We start from the raw sequence: 14101 nt of genomic DNA, 5'->3' as shown, positions 1-14101 counted from the left end.
GGACCATGGTGAACCGATTCTAGCCTCCATCTCCATCCTACCCTGTTGCAGCCCATGTGCCAAAACAGGGAGACCTGGATTCAAACCGACACCCACTGTGTGGATGTATAGTTGTGAGAAAGTCCATCAACCACGAAACAAAGACATAGACAGTAACTGTGGGGGAGAGGTTGGATTTCAGCCCTTAGCACCGTGCCTTTACGCAGGGCGTCGTGTGAGCTGCAGGACCTGGGCTGGTAATGTCACACACACCCAGCACTGGTGCGAAGCCAATGGGGAGAGGCTGGTGCTGAAGCTGCTGTGAGCTCCCAGGATGTGCAGGTCTGAAGAAGCTTCTGGTAACATGCCAGCCCATTTCTGTCCCCTGAGGTAACCCAGGTAGGAACCTGTCTTTGACAAAGAAAATGCTTTGGCTTGTATTTTTAAAGCAAGACTACCTCGGGGACATTTCAACGCCATCTCTTTAACAGTCTTGCAAAACTGGGCGTGGCAATTGCAACCTTGCCCGTCATCAGGCGAAAGCAGAAAGTTCGAGACCTGAAATGCAAAGTAAGGCCTAGCTCAAGAACCAAACCACTTTGGGAAAAAACAGTTGACAATTTTCCTGAAGTTAAAAATATACCAGTAAGCTGGGTTTGTGGCTCAGTGGTGTGATGTTCTCCTACTAAACAAACAAACAAACAAACAAAAGAATAAAAATAAGGGCCCCAGAGAAGCCAGAGGTTAAGAGCACTTGCTGCCCTTGCGGAGGACCAGGCTTGGATTCCCGGCACCCACAGGTCAGCTCACAAACACTTGTTACTTCAGTTCTAGGGAATCCAGTGCCCTTTTCTGACCTCCGCTCACTAACCACATGATGTACATACATATAGACACTCACACATAAGATACACATTAGATGAAAATAAATACATCTTTTTCTACAAAAAGAGAGTAGGCCGGGTGGTGGTGGCACACACCTTTAATCCCAACACTTGTGATGTAGAAACAGGTAGATCTTTGTGAGTTCGAGGCCAGCCTGGTCTACAGAGCGAGTTCCAGGACAGGATCCAAAGCTACAGAGAAACCCTGTCTCAAAAAAAAAAAATCAAATAATAAAAAAGAGAATAATAGCTGGGTGATGGTGGCGCACACCTTTAATCCCAGCACTCAGGAGGCAAAGGCAGGTGGATCTCTGTGAGTTCAGGGCCAGCTTGGTTTACAAGAGCTAGTTCCAGGACAGCCAGGACTATACCGAGAAACCATGTCTCAACCCCCCCCCCAAAAAAAAGAGAGAGAGAGAGAAAGTAACAAAACAGGGACTGGAGAGATGGTCTTATTAAGAGCACTGACTGGAGAGATGGTCTTATTAAGAGCACTGACTTCTCTTGCAGAGGACCCATCTATAATTCTTAGTACCCTTATCTGTGGATCACAATCTTCTGCAACTCCAGTTCCAGGGAATCCAACACCTTCTTCTAGCATCCATGAGCACTGGACATGTATAAGGTGTATTTACATACTGCAGGTGAAACATTTATACACACACACACACACACAAATAAATCTCTTAAAGAATAAATTAGAAGCCGGGTGATGGTGGCGCACGCCTTTAATCCCAGCACTCGGGAGGCAGAGGCAAGTGGATCTCTGTGAGTTCGAGACCAGCCTGGTCTACAGAGCTAGTGCCAGGACAGGCTCCAAAGCCACAGAGAAACCCTGTCTCGAAAAACCAAAAAAAAAAAAAAAAATTAAGAAAAAAATAATAAATTAGATCTAAAGAGATGGCTGCGCAATCTAGGCACCCACATGGCTGCTCACAACCACCTGTAACTCCAGTTCCAGAGGATCTGATGCATCCTTTTGACCTATGTGGGTACCAGACATGCATATGGCTGGAAAACACTCAGACACATAAAATAAGTAAATCTTTTCTTAAAGCTTTTAGGACAAAAAGTATCCCAAGAGAGAAAATAAAAAAATATCCAATATCCAATTATTCAGTTTGCGGGAGTCAGTTGTCTCCTTTACCGTGTGGGCCGTGGCAGGACTGGCAGCCAGCTCTTCCACCCTCCGAGCCATCTCGATGGCTCAATGGTTTCTTAAAAATTATCATTACAGTGCATTTATGTATTTAGTGTGCTGTGTATAGGTGCATGCACGAGAAAGAGGAAACTCTAAGAACTGATTCTCTCCTTCCATCATGTGGGACCTGGACAAAATGAGGTTTTTCAGGCTTGGAGGCAAAGTACCTTTGGGCACTGAGGCATTTCTTCTGTCATTTTTTTTTTTTTTTTTTGAAACAGTGTCTTGCTATGTCATCCTGAGTGGCCCAAGGCTCTATACTTAAATCAGACTGGCCTAGAACTCAGAATGAGCTTCCTGCCTCAGTCGGCCAGGTGATTACCAACACTTAGCTTTTGTCTTTTGAGTCAGGGTCTTGTGTAACCTCGTAGACTTCAAGCTCACACTACACACACACCTGGATTTCGGAAGGTTCTTTGTGGCCCATCACTGTCCTCATTTCTGGTAGTGAATAGTTCTGAATACCAACATCATTAGATAAGTTGTTCTCGGCTGAGATTCAGCAGTTCCAAGTGTGGCTCAGCTGCACGGGAATGTGGGAGCCCCTGTTTTCTTTTCTGAACTGCGGAATGTAGCTATACAACCACTCCTATATTCTGGGGTTCATCTTGAGATTCAGCAGACAGGAGCAACTTTAAATGGGCAGGCACCATCCAGGGACGGAGTTCAGCGCTGACCAAGAGAAAATCGCATGCTGTCCTCCACGTTCCCCTGGTGAGCCACCCACCCACCGTGCTGGGTGAGGCAGGGAAAGTCGGCTCGGGAGCCAGGATGACGGCAGCTTCAGGCCCAGACACTCTAGGGAAACTGTGAGGCGGGGAGAGAAAACCCGAAGGGGAAACAAAGCTACATCCAGTCTGCCCGGCCCAGCTTCCTCTTTCATGAGGTCACAGCCAAAGCCATACTGGGGCGGCAGGGTGCCAGGGATTTAGTGAGGTTGTTTTTTCCCTAACTTGGTTCTGAGTCACATGGCATCTACTCTTCCCAGAAAACCACGGCAGGGCTCACCCTTGGCAGCAGATCAAGCCTGTCCTAACACGCGATCCCCGCTGGCTTCTGGCCAGCCCTCCACGGAGCACCACCTCTGGCCCCAGGCCTCCCTGGGAGGGGACATTCCCTTCGAACCTTTAAAGAAAAGGGCCTTTGGCGGTTGTTGTGAAAGGGGGAGGGAGGCACGTCTGACTTTCGGGGATCTGTGAGAGATGCTGCTGAATCATGGGGCTTCGGAAATAGACCTCGGCCGGCTGGCAGGCCTTCGGTGAAAGGCCTTTGACTGTAGAGGTCAGTCGCCAGTAAATACAGGGTGCCGGAAAAGGCAAGAGACGACTTTATTCCTCGTACCTTTCCCCCGTGATTATATTTTGATTTTGTCTCAAAAAGGTGTGCGGGGGTGGGGGAGGCTGTGGCTCAGCGGGAGGGTGCCCTAGGTTCAGCCCCCTCTCCAATGGCTGATGCGGGAGTAGTGAAGGGAGCGGCAGACGGACTCCCACATGATTCCGTCTCTAGCTCAGTCTCTGTTGACGCCCAGCTCTAGGGGGCTGCGGTGTGGCTCACTGGGAAAAGTGCTGGCCGAGCATGTGTAAGGCACTGGGTTGAATCCCACTCCACCCCCCAGGGGGGGGGGCTTTAAAATTTCAGTTAAGCCGAGTGAGGAACACTCAGGAGGCATAGGCAGGGAGGTGAGGTGTACAGTGAGGGGCATCGCTATCATTCTTTGGCCTTTTGGCTAAAATCAAGAAGAACTGAAAGCCAAGCTGAGCTACAAAGCAAGATCTGTGTCAGAGAGCTGTGTGAGGCCTTGTAGAGTAGTTGGTAGAGTGCTGGCCTAGCATACAGGAGGCCCTGAGTTCAAAGTCCAGTACCCCATAAACTGGGCATGGTGGTCACACTTGCCTGTAACCCCAGCATTCAGAAGGTAGAGGCTGGAGGGTCAATCAGTTCAAGGTCATCCTCAGCCCTGTCAGAGTTCAAGGTCAACTTGGTCTACACTAGTCCCTGCCTTTTTTCTTTAAACTTGTGTAAGTGTGCGTGTGAGTGTGTGTGTGTGTATAAACATTCCTGCCACAGTATGTGAGTGGAAATCAGAAGACCATCTGTGGGAGTTGGTCCTCCCTTTCCACCATGTTCCCACTATTCCTGGGAACAGGAAAATTGGAAACAGCAGCCAACAAAATGGACAAGTCAACCTTCGTAGAATGATAATCTGGTGCCGGACTGTGGTGGCGCACGCCTTTAATCCCAGCACTCGGGAGGCAGAGACAGGCAGATCTCTGTGAGTTCGAGGCCAGTCTGGACTACAGAGTGAGTTCTAGGACAGGATCTAAAGCTGCAGAGAAACCCTGTCTTGAAAAAAAACAAACCAAAGTAAACAAACAAAGAAAAGAATTATAAGATGGCAAGAAAGAAACTGAGAGGCAAAGAGAAAACCAGGTCCTGAAAGCTGGTTTGGGACGGCTGCCTGGTGGGAGAGCAGGGGTGTGGAGAGTTGGATCTGAGACGCAGCTGGACAGAGCTGGGCTGGGCCAGGCAGAGCTGCATCACGGAGCAGGTGGTCCACTTACTGCCGGGGCTCGCCCGGTGCTTCGCTCCAGGCACACTTGCTTCGCTTTTACGTCATAGGAAATTGCCAGGGCCTGGTCGAAGCTAACAATCGGCTTCAGGGGTCATTTATTAACTGCCTAAGACACACACTGTGCTCTACTCCTGTTAGGGAGTGTACGCCTCTGGCCAGAATTGTTCCTGCTGGACTGTGTGTGCGCGTAGGACAGCTGGGAGCAAGGGTGAGCGTGTAAAATCGCTTGCATTGGCTGAGCAAGAAGCAGGAATGCAGAACCCTCCTTTCTCGATGATAAACAAAGAGCCACAAAAACTGCCTGAGATAGACAGCGAAGGGAAGGGAGAAGGAACTGTGTCTCCTAGAATCTTACCGAGTTAGGCTGCTTTCCTGCTGGAGCCCGCTCACAGTGCCCATCTTTGCTCCCAAAGCTCCTGCCCCCAGACTCACAACAATGGCTGCTACCCAAGTTTATTTATTATTTTTGGCTCTTTCTTCGAGGGGTGAATAGGGTCACTAGCCTCCTCCCTCTGTCCTTTTTATTTTTTGCTTTTTAGTCGGGGTCTGTCCATGTAGACCTGGCTGTCCAGGAACTTGCTATGTCAATAGGTTGATTCCAACTCACAGAGACCACCTAGCATTAAAGGCGTGTGCCGGCGTACTCAATTCATTTTTTTCTAAGATTCATTTTATTTTTAATTCTGTGGCTGTATGTGTGGCTATTGGGGTGTATACACACATGAATGCAGGTGCCCCCTAGGATCAGAAGAGGCCACTGGGTGTCGAGCTGGAGTAGGCTGGTGTGAGTTGCTGGTTATGGGTGCTAGAGACCTCTGGAAGAGCAGCAAACGCACGTGACCACTGAGCCAGCGCCTTGGTTATTTTTAATAGTGTGCATTCATTGTCTAGAGGGAAGGGTTTTGTTTTATTACGGCATTGTCTGTATCGTATGCTTTGCTCAGATTCCCCTCCTCCCCGTTGTCTTCCCACTGGCTCTTTTCTCTCAATGAATCCCTGTTTCTTCTTTCATTTTCTTTTTTAGGTTTTATGATCTCGATAGCAAATGTGAGAGAAAGCATGCAACATATCTTGTAACATGATGATAACTTGTGCACCAAGCATTTAATCTCTGCCTAACTGAAAGACCAGTCCGCCCACTTGCTAATTGAGGAAACAGGTTTTCAAAGAGTAACCGGCCTAGCATGGCATGGTTAACAAATAACAGAACCGGATTTCCTCAGTGCCACTAGCTTGTAATATGTTCCTTTTGCTTCCCTTGGTTTCCGCCTCAAACTTGTCTCGGTCAGCAACATATCGACATGCCGTGCGAGTAGGAGCCTTTGGCTGTCCTTCTCAGCCCCCAAATCTCTGGCTGCATTTCTCCGCCCTGCTTCTCTATCTCAGAAGCACACACTTTCAAAGGTCTACTGTTCCCCTCTTCTGCCTGCAGCCATTTCCCAGGTCCCTGGGTTGCCATTAGGCTATGGAAAGCCACATTGTGGCACTCCAGGTGGGACGCAACCCTGGCCTAGTCCTGGTGAAGGAGAAGGCAGGGGCTTCTTTATCTGCAGGAGGGGCAGATGAACCTGAGCCACAGCTGAGTAGACTCCAACTTTTGCTTGGAAGAAGAAGCGCAAGCAAGGTTCTGAAGGGATAAACCTGGACAAACACCGGAATGAAGTTTAGAAGGGACAGACTGAAAACCATGTGTTCGGGGCTGGAGCAATGGCTCCGTACGTACGAGTGCTAGCTATTCTTCCGAAGGACCCTCATCAGATCCACAACACCCACAGAAGCTCACAACCTTCCGTAATTCTAATCCCAGGGGATTGGCACTGCCTTCTGCCCCCAAGGGCACTGCACATGGTGTATAGACCTACATACAGGCCAAACATCCATACACACGAAACAAGTGGGGTTTTTGTGTTTTTCGAAGATAAAACTTTGTATTAACCCCATCGAGGCGCCAGGCCAGCTACTGAGGGTACCAGGGAGCGGCATGGAGGTGAAGAGCGTGTGAGCGTGTGTGACTTGTCCACTCCTGAAGATGAGACTAGACCCAGCCTTGGGGTGTAGCTCAGAGATGGAGTACAGGGTGAGCATTCAACAAGTTCTGGGTTCAATCTCCAGCACCAAAAGAATTATTAAAGACGTAAACCAAGATATAAAATTTTTTTCCAACTACTTTTGTTGGTTTGTGAAGTAAAACAAGAGGCTGAGAAGGGGGTGCTGGTGGGAGACAAGACCCCAGGTCAGAGGGAGGAAATGAAGGAGCACGCTGGCCTGGGGAGAGGAAGGGAAGCCAGGGGCCTGTGTCTCTAGGATGAGCGCACTGGGCACTGGCCCAGCTGATGCTCTCAGCCTCTGGTACTTCCTGGCTTTAACTCCCCCCAGCCCCCACTCCCACGCCCCCTCCTTGGTTTAATGACTCACTCTCTACCTTCCCCAGCTTCCTGGGTGGCAGATTCCAGAGTCTCCAGAGACTCTGGAGATGGGATGAGACCAGGGGAGAAGGGACGGCAACAAGCTGGGTTCTCTGGGTCATCTCGCCATCCCGTGCTGCTATGGCCACAAGAAATGTCCCTGTTTGGGGAGAACGGTAAAGCTAACTAGGCCCAGCTGGAGCCAGAATTCAGATGTGGGAGTTTGTGTTGAAACCTGAACCCGAGGTCTCTTTTCTTTCCCCTCCCTGACTGAAGCCCTGAAGAAATTTTCCATCACAAACAAGTGAAGCATCCCTAACCTGGGGGGCTCCCCCTCTCCCCCACCAAACAGTTTCCTCTAATCCTCTCCATGTGTGAGTTACCCGGGAGGAGAGTGTGGGCAGGTGTGCAGTAGCCTCCCCTCAGGTGCAAACCTGGGGACACTGGCCGATAGGCAAGGCAGATATGAGAAGGAGGGTTGTTTCCCCTACAGGAAGAGGTGTATGTGATGTGGGAGCTGTCCCCCGTGTTTAGATGGGGATATTAATCCCAGGAAACAGTCACATACACAGCAGTGAAACCTCTATTTATAGCACAAGTGTGAGGCTTATGTGCTTTCCTAAGCATCCTTGGTTGAGAAAAAATGCCCGTGTGTTTCCTGTTTGGTGTAAACGCAGTTCTAGGGTTGACGAGATGGCTCGGGAGGAAAAGGTACTCACTACCAAGCCTGGAGGCCTGAGCTCAGCCCAGTGAAGCCCACATGGAGGAAGGAAAGTTCTCCTGTGACCCATCCACCCCCAAATAAATACAATAATAATGTTTAAAACTTCCAGGTTGAGTTGGAAGCCATGGCAGTGTATGGCTTTAATCCCAGCACTCAGGAGACAGGCAGGTAGAGCTCTGTGAGTTCAAGGCCAGCCTGGTCTACAGAGCTAGTTTCAGGTCAGCCAGGACTACACAGAGAAACCCTGTCTTGAAAAGTCAAATAAATAAATAAACAGAAAACTTCTAGGTTGAATATAGCTAAGTGGTAAAGCATTAGCCTAGCAGACAGAGGCCCCATTTTCAGTTTCCAGTTTTTTGGGTTTTTGTTTTTAAGCTTAAAAAAAGAAATTTCAGCTTTTCCTTAAAAAAAAAAAAAGTTTTAATTAGCCAGGCAGTGGTGGCACAGCCTTTAATCCCAGCACTCGGGAGACAGAGACGAGACAGTCTCTCTGTGAGTTCAAGGCCAGCCTACTCTACAAAGAGAGTTCCAGGACAGGCTCCCCTGTCTTGAAAAACAAACACACACACACACACACACACACAAATTAATTAAATTTATTTGTTCTGGGCTGGAGGGATGGCTCAGCGGTTAAAAGCACTAACTGTTCTTCCAGAAGTCCTGAGTTCAATTCCCAGCAACCACATGGAGGCTCGCAACCATCTGTAATGAGATCCGGTGCCCTCTTCTGGCCTGCAAACATATGTGCAGGCAGAACACTGTACACATGATCAATAAATCTTAAAAATAAATAAATCTGTTTTTTATGTGTGTGTCTGTGCACCCACGTACATCTGTGGTTCCAGAGATCAGAGACACTATTAGAGCCCCTGGAACTGGAGTTAAGGGTGGCCACCATGCAGATGCTGGTCAAAGCCGGATCCTCAACAAGAGCAGAAGCTCCCCAGCTTTTCCTAAGACGCTGTTTCTCTGGGAAGTTTAAAGGAACATATTCATATTCCAGAAGCCTGGAGGCCCTAGCCAGTCTGAGAATATTATGTGTACCCTTATAGCTCTGTATTTTCATCTTTACTTAGTAAGATTATTGAGGGCTAGAGAGAAGGCTCAGGAGGTAGGAGCACTTCTCGCTCTTGCGGAAGGCTGCAGTTTGGCTCCCAACACCCATAACAGGCGGCTTATACCCAGTTCCAGGGCTTCCAGCACCCTCTTCTTGCTCCTTTGGCTCCACTGTGCTGGGTTCTATGAAGGACAAGCGTGTGTAGCACAGCTTCTGACCGAATGATGGGACTCACATGTACTCACCGGGCTCAAAATGAGATAAAGTTCTGGGCCAGGCTCACCCTGGAGCCAGTTCTATTTTAAGGCTCCTACGTGTTCTTCCTCCGACGATACGCCAACGTATTTACCCAAATCACCCAAATCTGGTGATCTCACGCCAGCAATGTGTCTTCCGGTCTTGTTTTGGGCTGCTGTTACCTTTACCTGAGCCCCTCCAGTAGCTCATGGCCCCTTAGTCCCCATCCCAGACAGTTCCCAGCTTAGATTGCTCTTCTCCTGGATTGTGCTCCAGTCTGGGGTCTGCCCTGTGAGTGCTCCTCTCTGTCTAGTTCCTCACCCGCCATTAGCACTTCCCAGGAAACTTACTGTGACATTGCTTTCCTCCAGATGAGTCCTGTACTTTTCCAGCTCCGTTTTTTTTTTTTTTTCCACAGTCACCTCTTCCCATCTGAATGTGTCATATCCCACCTATTGGGTCATCTCAAAGGTCACTCTTGGCTGAAGTCTTCCTGACTGATTAGTCAGAGGTGAACACCAGCTCCTCGGGGTCCCCTTTGATAGTCTTCTTAGGACCCTCAGAAGAGTTCTGGTCATGGCTGCCTTGTAAGCCCAGACCAAAGTGACAGCTGTATCTGGCTTGCTTCCCTCCTGCAACGCCAACCTGGGAGCTTTCAACAGCACATATATATTTGTATGTAATTTGATTATTTATTCGGATGTGTGTATGCGTGGGCATATGTAGACCATATGTGGAAGTCAGAGGGTGGCTTTCTAAGAACCACTTCTACCATGTGGATCCCAGGGGTCAAATTTGGGTCATCAGACCTAGCAACAATCACCTTCACCCTCTGAGCCATCTCACCTGGCTTTTTTTGAGGGGGGGGAGGTTTGTTTTGTTTCATTTTAAAACATTTCCCTTTTATTTTATGTATATGAGTATTTTGTATGTCTGTCTGTATGTGTACTGCATGCATACCTGGTGCCTACAGAGTCCAGGAAAGGGCACCAGATCCCCTGGGACTGGTTGTGAGCTGCCCTTTGAGTTCTGGGAACTGATCCCAGGACCACCGCAAGAGCAGCAAGTGCTCTTAACCACTGTGCCATCTCTCCAGCCCCTTTTTTGGTTTTTTTTGTTTGTTTGTTTGTTTGTTTGTTTTGAAACTGATCTTGCTACGTTCCCTAGACTGGTCCCAAACTCCTGGGTTCAGGATACCCTCCTTGGCAAGCCTCAGGGAAGAGGGTCACAGTTTCATATTGTGCTGGGTGACTTCCACAACACCTTTACTCAAACTGTTCCGGGTCCCCCGAAATGTTGACTTCTGTGTCCAGGAAGAGAGAGGTCTCCAAAGCAGCAGAGAATTCCTGTGGGCTCTGAATGATGCTGCCTGCGACACATGGCACGATGTCTCACAATTTTAGAAAGCTCTTCATTTTACGGCTCGTTTTGTGACCTATCCAACAGAGGCTGCTGACTTCTTGTCCCCGCTCTACCCCTCTTTGAATAACTTCACCGGGTTGTCACTAACAGTCATTGCACACACGTGTATGCTTGTGAAATACATGTGATGTGTGTCTGCGTTCTCACGTATGCCTAGGCAAGCAAAGCTGGGTCTGTGGGTTTTAGTGTGTTCTTAGTCTTCTTGGAAGTTTGTGCAATTTTTCTACGCATACTTCCAAGTACGTGGATGTGTTTTCTGTGCTCCCTTGATCTTGCGGGGCGTCTAACCATGGTGGCTGCACCATCTGCTACACGTCTGAGAGCCCCCTCTAGACACCGCATGTCCGGACATGTGCTTACTTCCAGCGATTGCACCCACCCGCATTCACTACTTCGGGGCAAAAACGTGCACTGGGGCACCTAAGGAGTAGGCAGTCAAGGCTCCACCTACACTTTTTGCTTCCTCCACGGAATTTCCAGCCCTTCGCAGCCAACTGCTCCCCAGCTGAGAAGGGCGGAGTTCCGTGGGACCGTCCCCTTCTTTGACTATATAACTAGCGCCGCCTCGCTGGAGATCTGCATTCTTCCTCACTCTCTGCACAGCGCTGAAACTATGTGCCACTCGCGCAACCATCTCCACACCATGACTGCCCTGCCGGCCCCGGCTCCCGCTCCCTCCGCCAGCTCGGAACTCCGGCGGGGCTCCGGTCCCGAGATTTTCACCTTCGACCCTCTCCCGGAGCCGGCGGTAGCGTCCTCCACGCGTCTGAACACTTCCCGCGGACACCGAAAACGCAGCCGAAAGGTGCTCTACCCTCGAGTGGTGAGTATCGCCGGAGTGGGCATCAGGGGCTCGCGTTGCTGTGGTACTTACCGGGAACAACTAGACGCGGAGACCTTGATCTGACTTTTCCCCTCTTTTATCTCTTCCCAGGTCCGGCGCCAGTTGCCAACCGAGGAACCCAACATTGCCAAGAGGGTCCTCTTTCTCCTGCTCACCATCGTCTTCTGCCAGATCTTGATGGCTGAGGAAGGTGTATCGCAAACCCTGGCCGCAGAGGATGCTACCGGTGCCGCGTCACCTGAACCCATCTCTGCGCCCATCACTGCGCCGCCCTTCTTCGAGCCCTTCAATCTGACCTCCGAGTCCTCGGACTACGCTCTGGACCTCAAAGCTTTTCTTCAGCAACACCCAGCGGCCTTCTAAATGCGACCGGTCACACTCAGTCCGAAAAAACGAAAGAGGCACCAGCCGTACCTGGTGCGCCAGAGCGTATCCCAAACTGGGACTTAATAAGGCAACGCCAGCTCAGAACACTACAGCCAAGATGCCAGTGCTTGGGGAGCCCGAGGCACCGTGCGTCCCGGCTAGGCCTACTGGAGAAGGACAGAGGCCTTCCCAGTGTCCTAATGAATATTTATGTATTTATGTATATCCTCCTAGATGAAGGAGGGGGTGTATGTAATATTTATTCTAATTTATGCAGGGGTGCGAGATATGCCCCCTTGCTGTAACACAGATGTCTGGATTATTTATTAATGAGTTATAGTGTCGGGGAGACAGAGTGGCGGGAGGGAGCACCTGGGAATTAGACTTGGTGGTAGTTCGTAGGTTTAGGGTAACACTCCGTCTTCCAGCACCCCAACTCTGTAGTCTGTTGTAAGGCTTTCGGCAGACCCTTGGGAATTCGGTCTGTGGTCTTTGATGTCTCCCTGGTTGCTTCTCAGGGGCGGCTGCGGGAGTCTTGGGTCCATGGATAGTCAGAGGGCGGATGTCGGGGGTCGCCTAGTATGTTCTGTGAACACGAATAAACTTGATTGCCGGTTATTATTACCAGCAGTTCTCCAAGTGTTTTTTTTTTTTCCCAAGCGACCAAAAATTAAAAAGACAAAAAAATAAAAAAATTAAAAAAGGAGGTGGCGGGAGGATGTCCCTGGTCCGCACCCCTTCTTGGGGCCCGAGCTCTTTTTCTTGGAGTTCCAGACCTATATCCGGTCACCGGATGCTGTCATACATTGCTGGGTCTGCGGTTTTCCCGGTTAGCCGGTAGTGTGGTAACCTGCTTACTCACGGTGGACGGCGGGTACCCAACGACCTGACATGGAGGGCGTGGCCTCGTGGGGCGGGGCTTCCTCGGGAGGGGGGTGCTGAGTGGGGAGCGCCTGGCGGCCCCCTGCGCAGCAGAGAGGTGGAGTGCTGCGGACCCGAGCGGGGCCTGCCGGGAAAGGGGCGGACCAAGGGGTTGGTCGGGGGCGGGGTCGCGTCTGCTGCAGCAACAGGGTGCGGTCGGGTTGGGGGCGCCAGCGCAGCTTCCCGTTAGCTGGTTGCCCGAGCTGCCCTTGCCTCATTCTAGGGCTCTGGGCGCCTCCGCGCGCGCTTCCCAAGACCCCCCAGTAAGGTTGCTACCCGCGTAGCGGAAGGTGAGTGGGGAGGGGAGGCGGAGCCACAGGCGGCCGAGTAGAGGGGAGAATGCGGAACGGTCTGCAGACCCCTGAGCGCGGGAGAGCTTTGTGGGATGGAGGGGCTAGGGGGCGCAGGAGAGGAAGGCCGTGAGAATCAGCAGACACAAGGAAGTAGTCCCTGGGGATCTTAGGACTGTCGTGGGGCGCTTAAGGGACTGGGCGGTGGCACTGGCAGAGCGTGCTCCTGATGGAGGAGGAGGAGGTGCCACAAGGCCCCTTCCCCTCTGCAAAGGCTTTCTCTCCATCCCCCAGCTGCAGCTTCAATCATGTTTTTCACTTGTGGCCCAAATGAGGCCATGGTGGTCTCCGGTAAGTCTTGTCCCACCCCGTGACACCCGCTCCACCCCTAAGCCCCCCCTCCTCTCCTTACCAACCCCAACCTTCTGGCCACGGTGGGCGCAAACCACCGTGATTCCCAGCCTCTGTTTTCCAAGAATGCTTTTGTAATGCTGTCCCTCAGTTCCCAGATTCTCCCTTGAGTGTGTTCCACCCATCAACCTCACCCTGTAGTCATTTTGGCTTCTGCCATGGCCACATTATGCCCTCACCTTGCAGGGTTCTGCAGGAGCCCCCCAGTCATGGTGGCTGGGGGCCGAGTTTTTGTCCTGCCCTGCATCCAACAAATCCAGAGGTAGGTCGTCACAGAACCCCGGGAGGCAACCGATTTTCCTCTCCGCTCTTTCCCTTACTGTGTCTCCTTTCCCCCTAGGATCTCTCTCAACACACTGACCCTCAATGTCAAGAGTGAAAAGGTGTATACCCGCCATGGGGTCCCCATCTCAGTCACGGGCATTGCCCAGGTGAGGCTGTCAGAGCCTTCCTCCCAAAGCCCACACCCACCTTTCCCTGGCCACTGACTTCTCTAATCTGCCTTTCTGCTGCTCTCGCCTCCTCCAGCCGTGCTCCCAAGGCACCCACCTTTCCTCCTCTCTCTACTGTGGCTGCAGGTGAAAATCCAGGGCCAGAACAAGGAGATGCTGGCAGCCGCCTGCCAGATGTTCCTGGGGAAGACAGAGGCCGAGATTGCCCACATTGCCCTGGAGACGCTGGAGGGCCACCAGAGGGCAATCATGGCCCACATGACTGTGGAGGTGGGACTGGGGGATGCCAGGCTGAGTGGCACCTGAGGACCAGCTTGTCTGTGACAGATGATGAAT

The 14101-nt window shown here is 51.0% G+C and overlaps 2 protein-coding genes across 2 annotated transcripts in view; both read left to right on the top strand.

The window, feature by feature from the left end:
• The first annotated feature begins 11019 nt into the window (after positions 1–11019).
• On the top strand, positions 11020–12315 carry Ier3 (immediate early response 3). Its single transcript, XM_005370756.2, has 2 exons — positions 11020–11304; positions 11416–12315. Exons 1-2 carry the CDS (start codon positions 11095–11097, stop codon positions 11686–11688), a joined length of 483 nt encoding a protein of 160 aa, XP_005370813.1. The 5' UTR covers positions 11020–11094; the 3' UTR covers positions 11689–12315.
• A 429-nt stretch (positions 12316–12744) lies between these two features.
• Flot1 (flotillin 1) overlaps positions 12745–14101 on the top strand; it is an 8354-nt gene continuing 6997 nt past the window's right edge. Inside the window, exons 1-5 of the mRNA XM_005370755.2 lie at positions 12745–12902; positions 13197–13253; positions 13500–13575; positions 13654–13744; positions 13892–14056. Coding sequence (XP_005370812.1) covers positions 13211–13253; positions 13500–13575; positions 13654–13744; positions 13892–14056 — 375 coding nt within the window. The 5' untranslated portion in view covers positions 12745–12902; positions 13197–13210. The remainder of the gene's footprint in view (positions 12903–13196; positions 13254–13499; positions 13576–13653; positions 13745–13891; positions 14057–14101) is intronic.

The sequence above is a fragment of the Microtus ochrogaster genome, unplaced genomic scaffold, assembly GCF_000317375.1.
Source record: "Microtus ochrogaster isolate Prairie Vole_2 unplaced genomic scaffold, MicOch1.0 UNK87, whole genome shotgun sequence".
Lineage (NCBI taxonomy): Eukaryota > Metazoa > Chordata > Mammalia > Rodentia > Cricetidae > Microtus > Microtus ochrogaster.
Note: the sequence above shows the minus strand (reverse complement) of the source record. Positions and strands in the feature narration are given on the sequence as shown.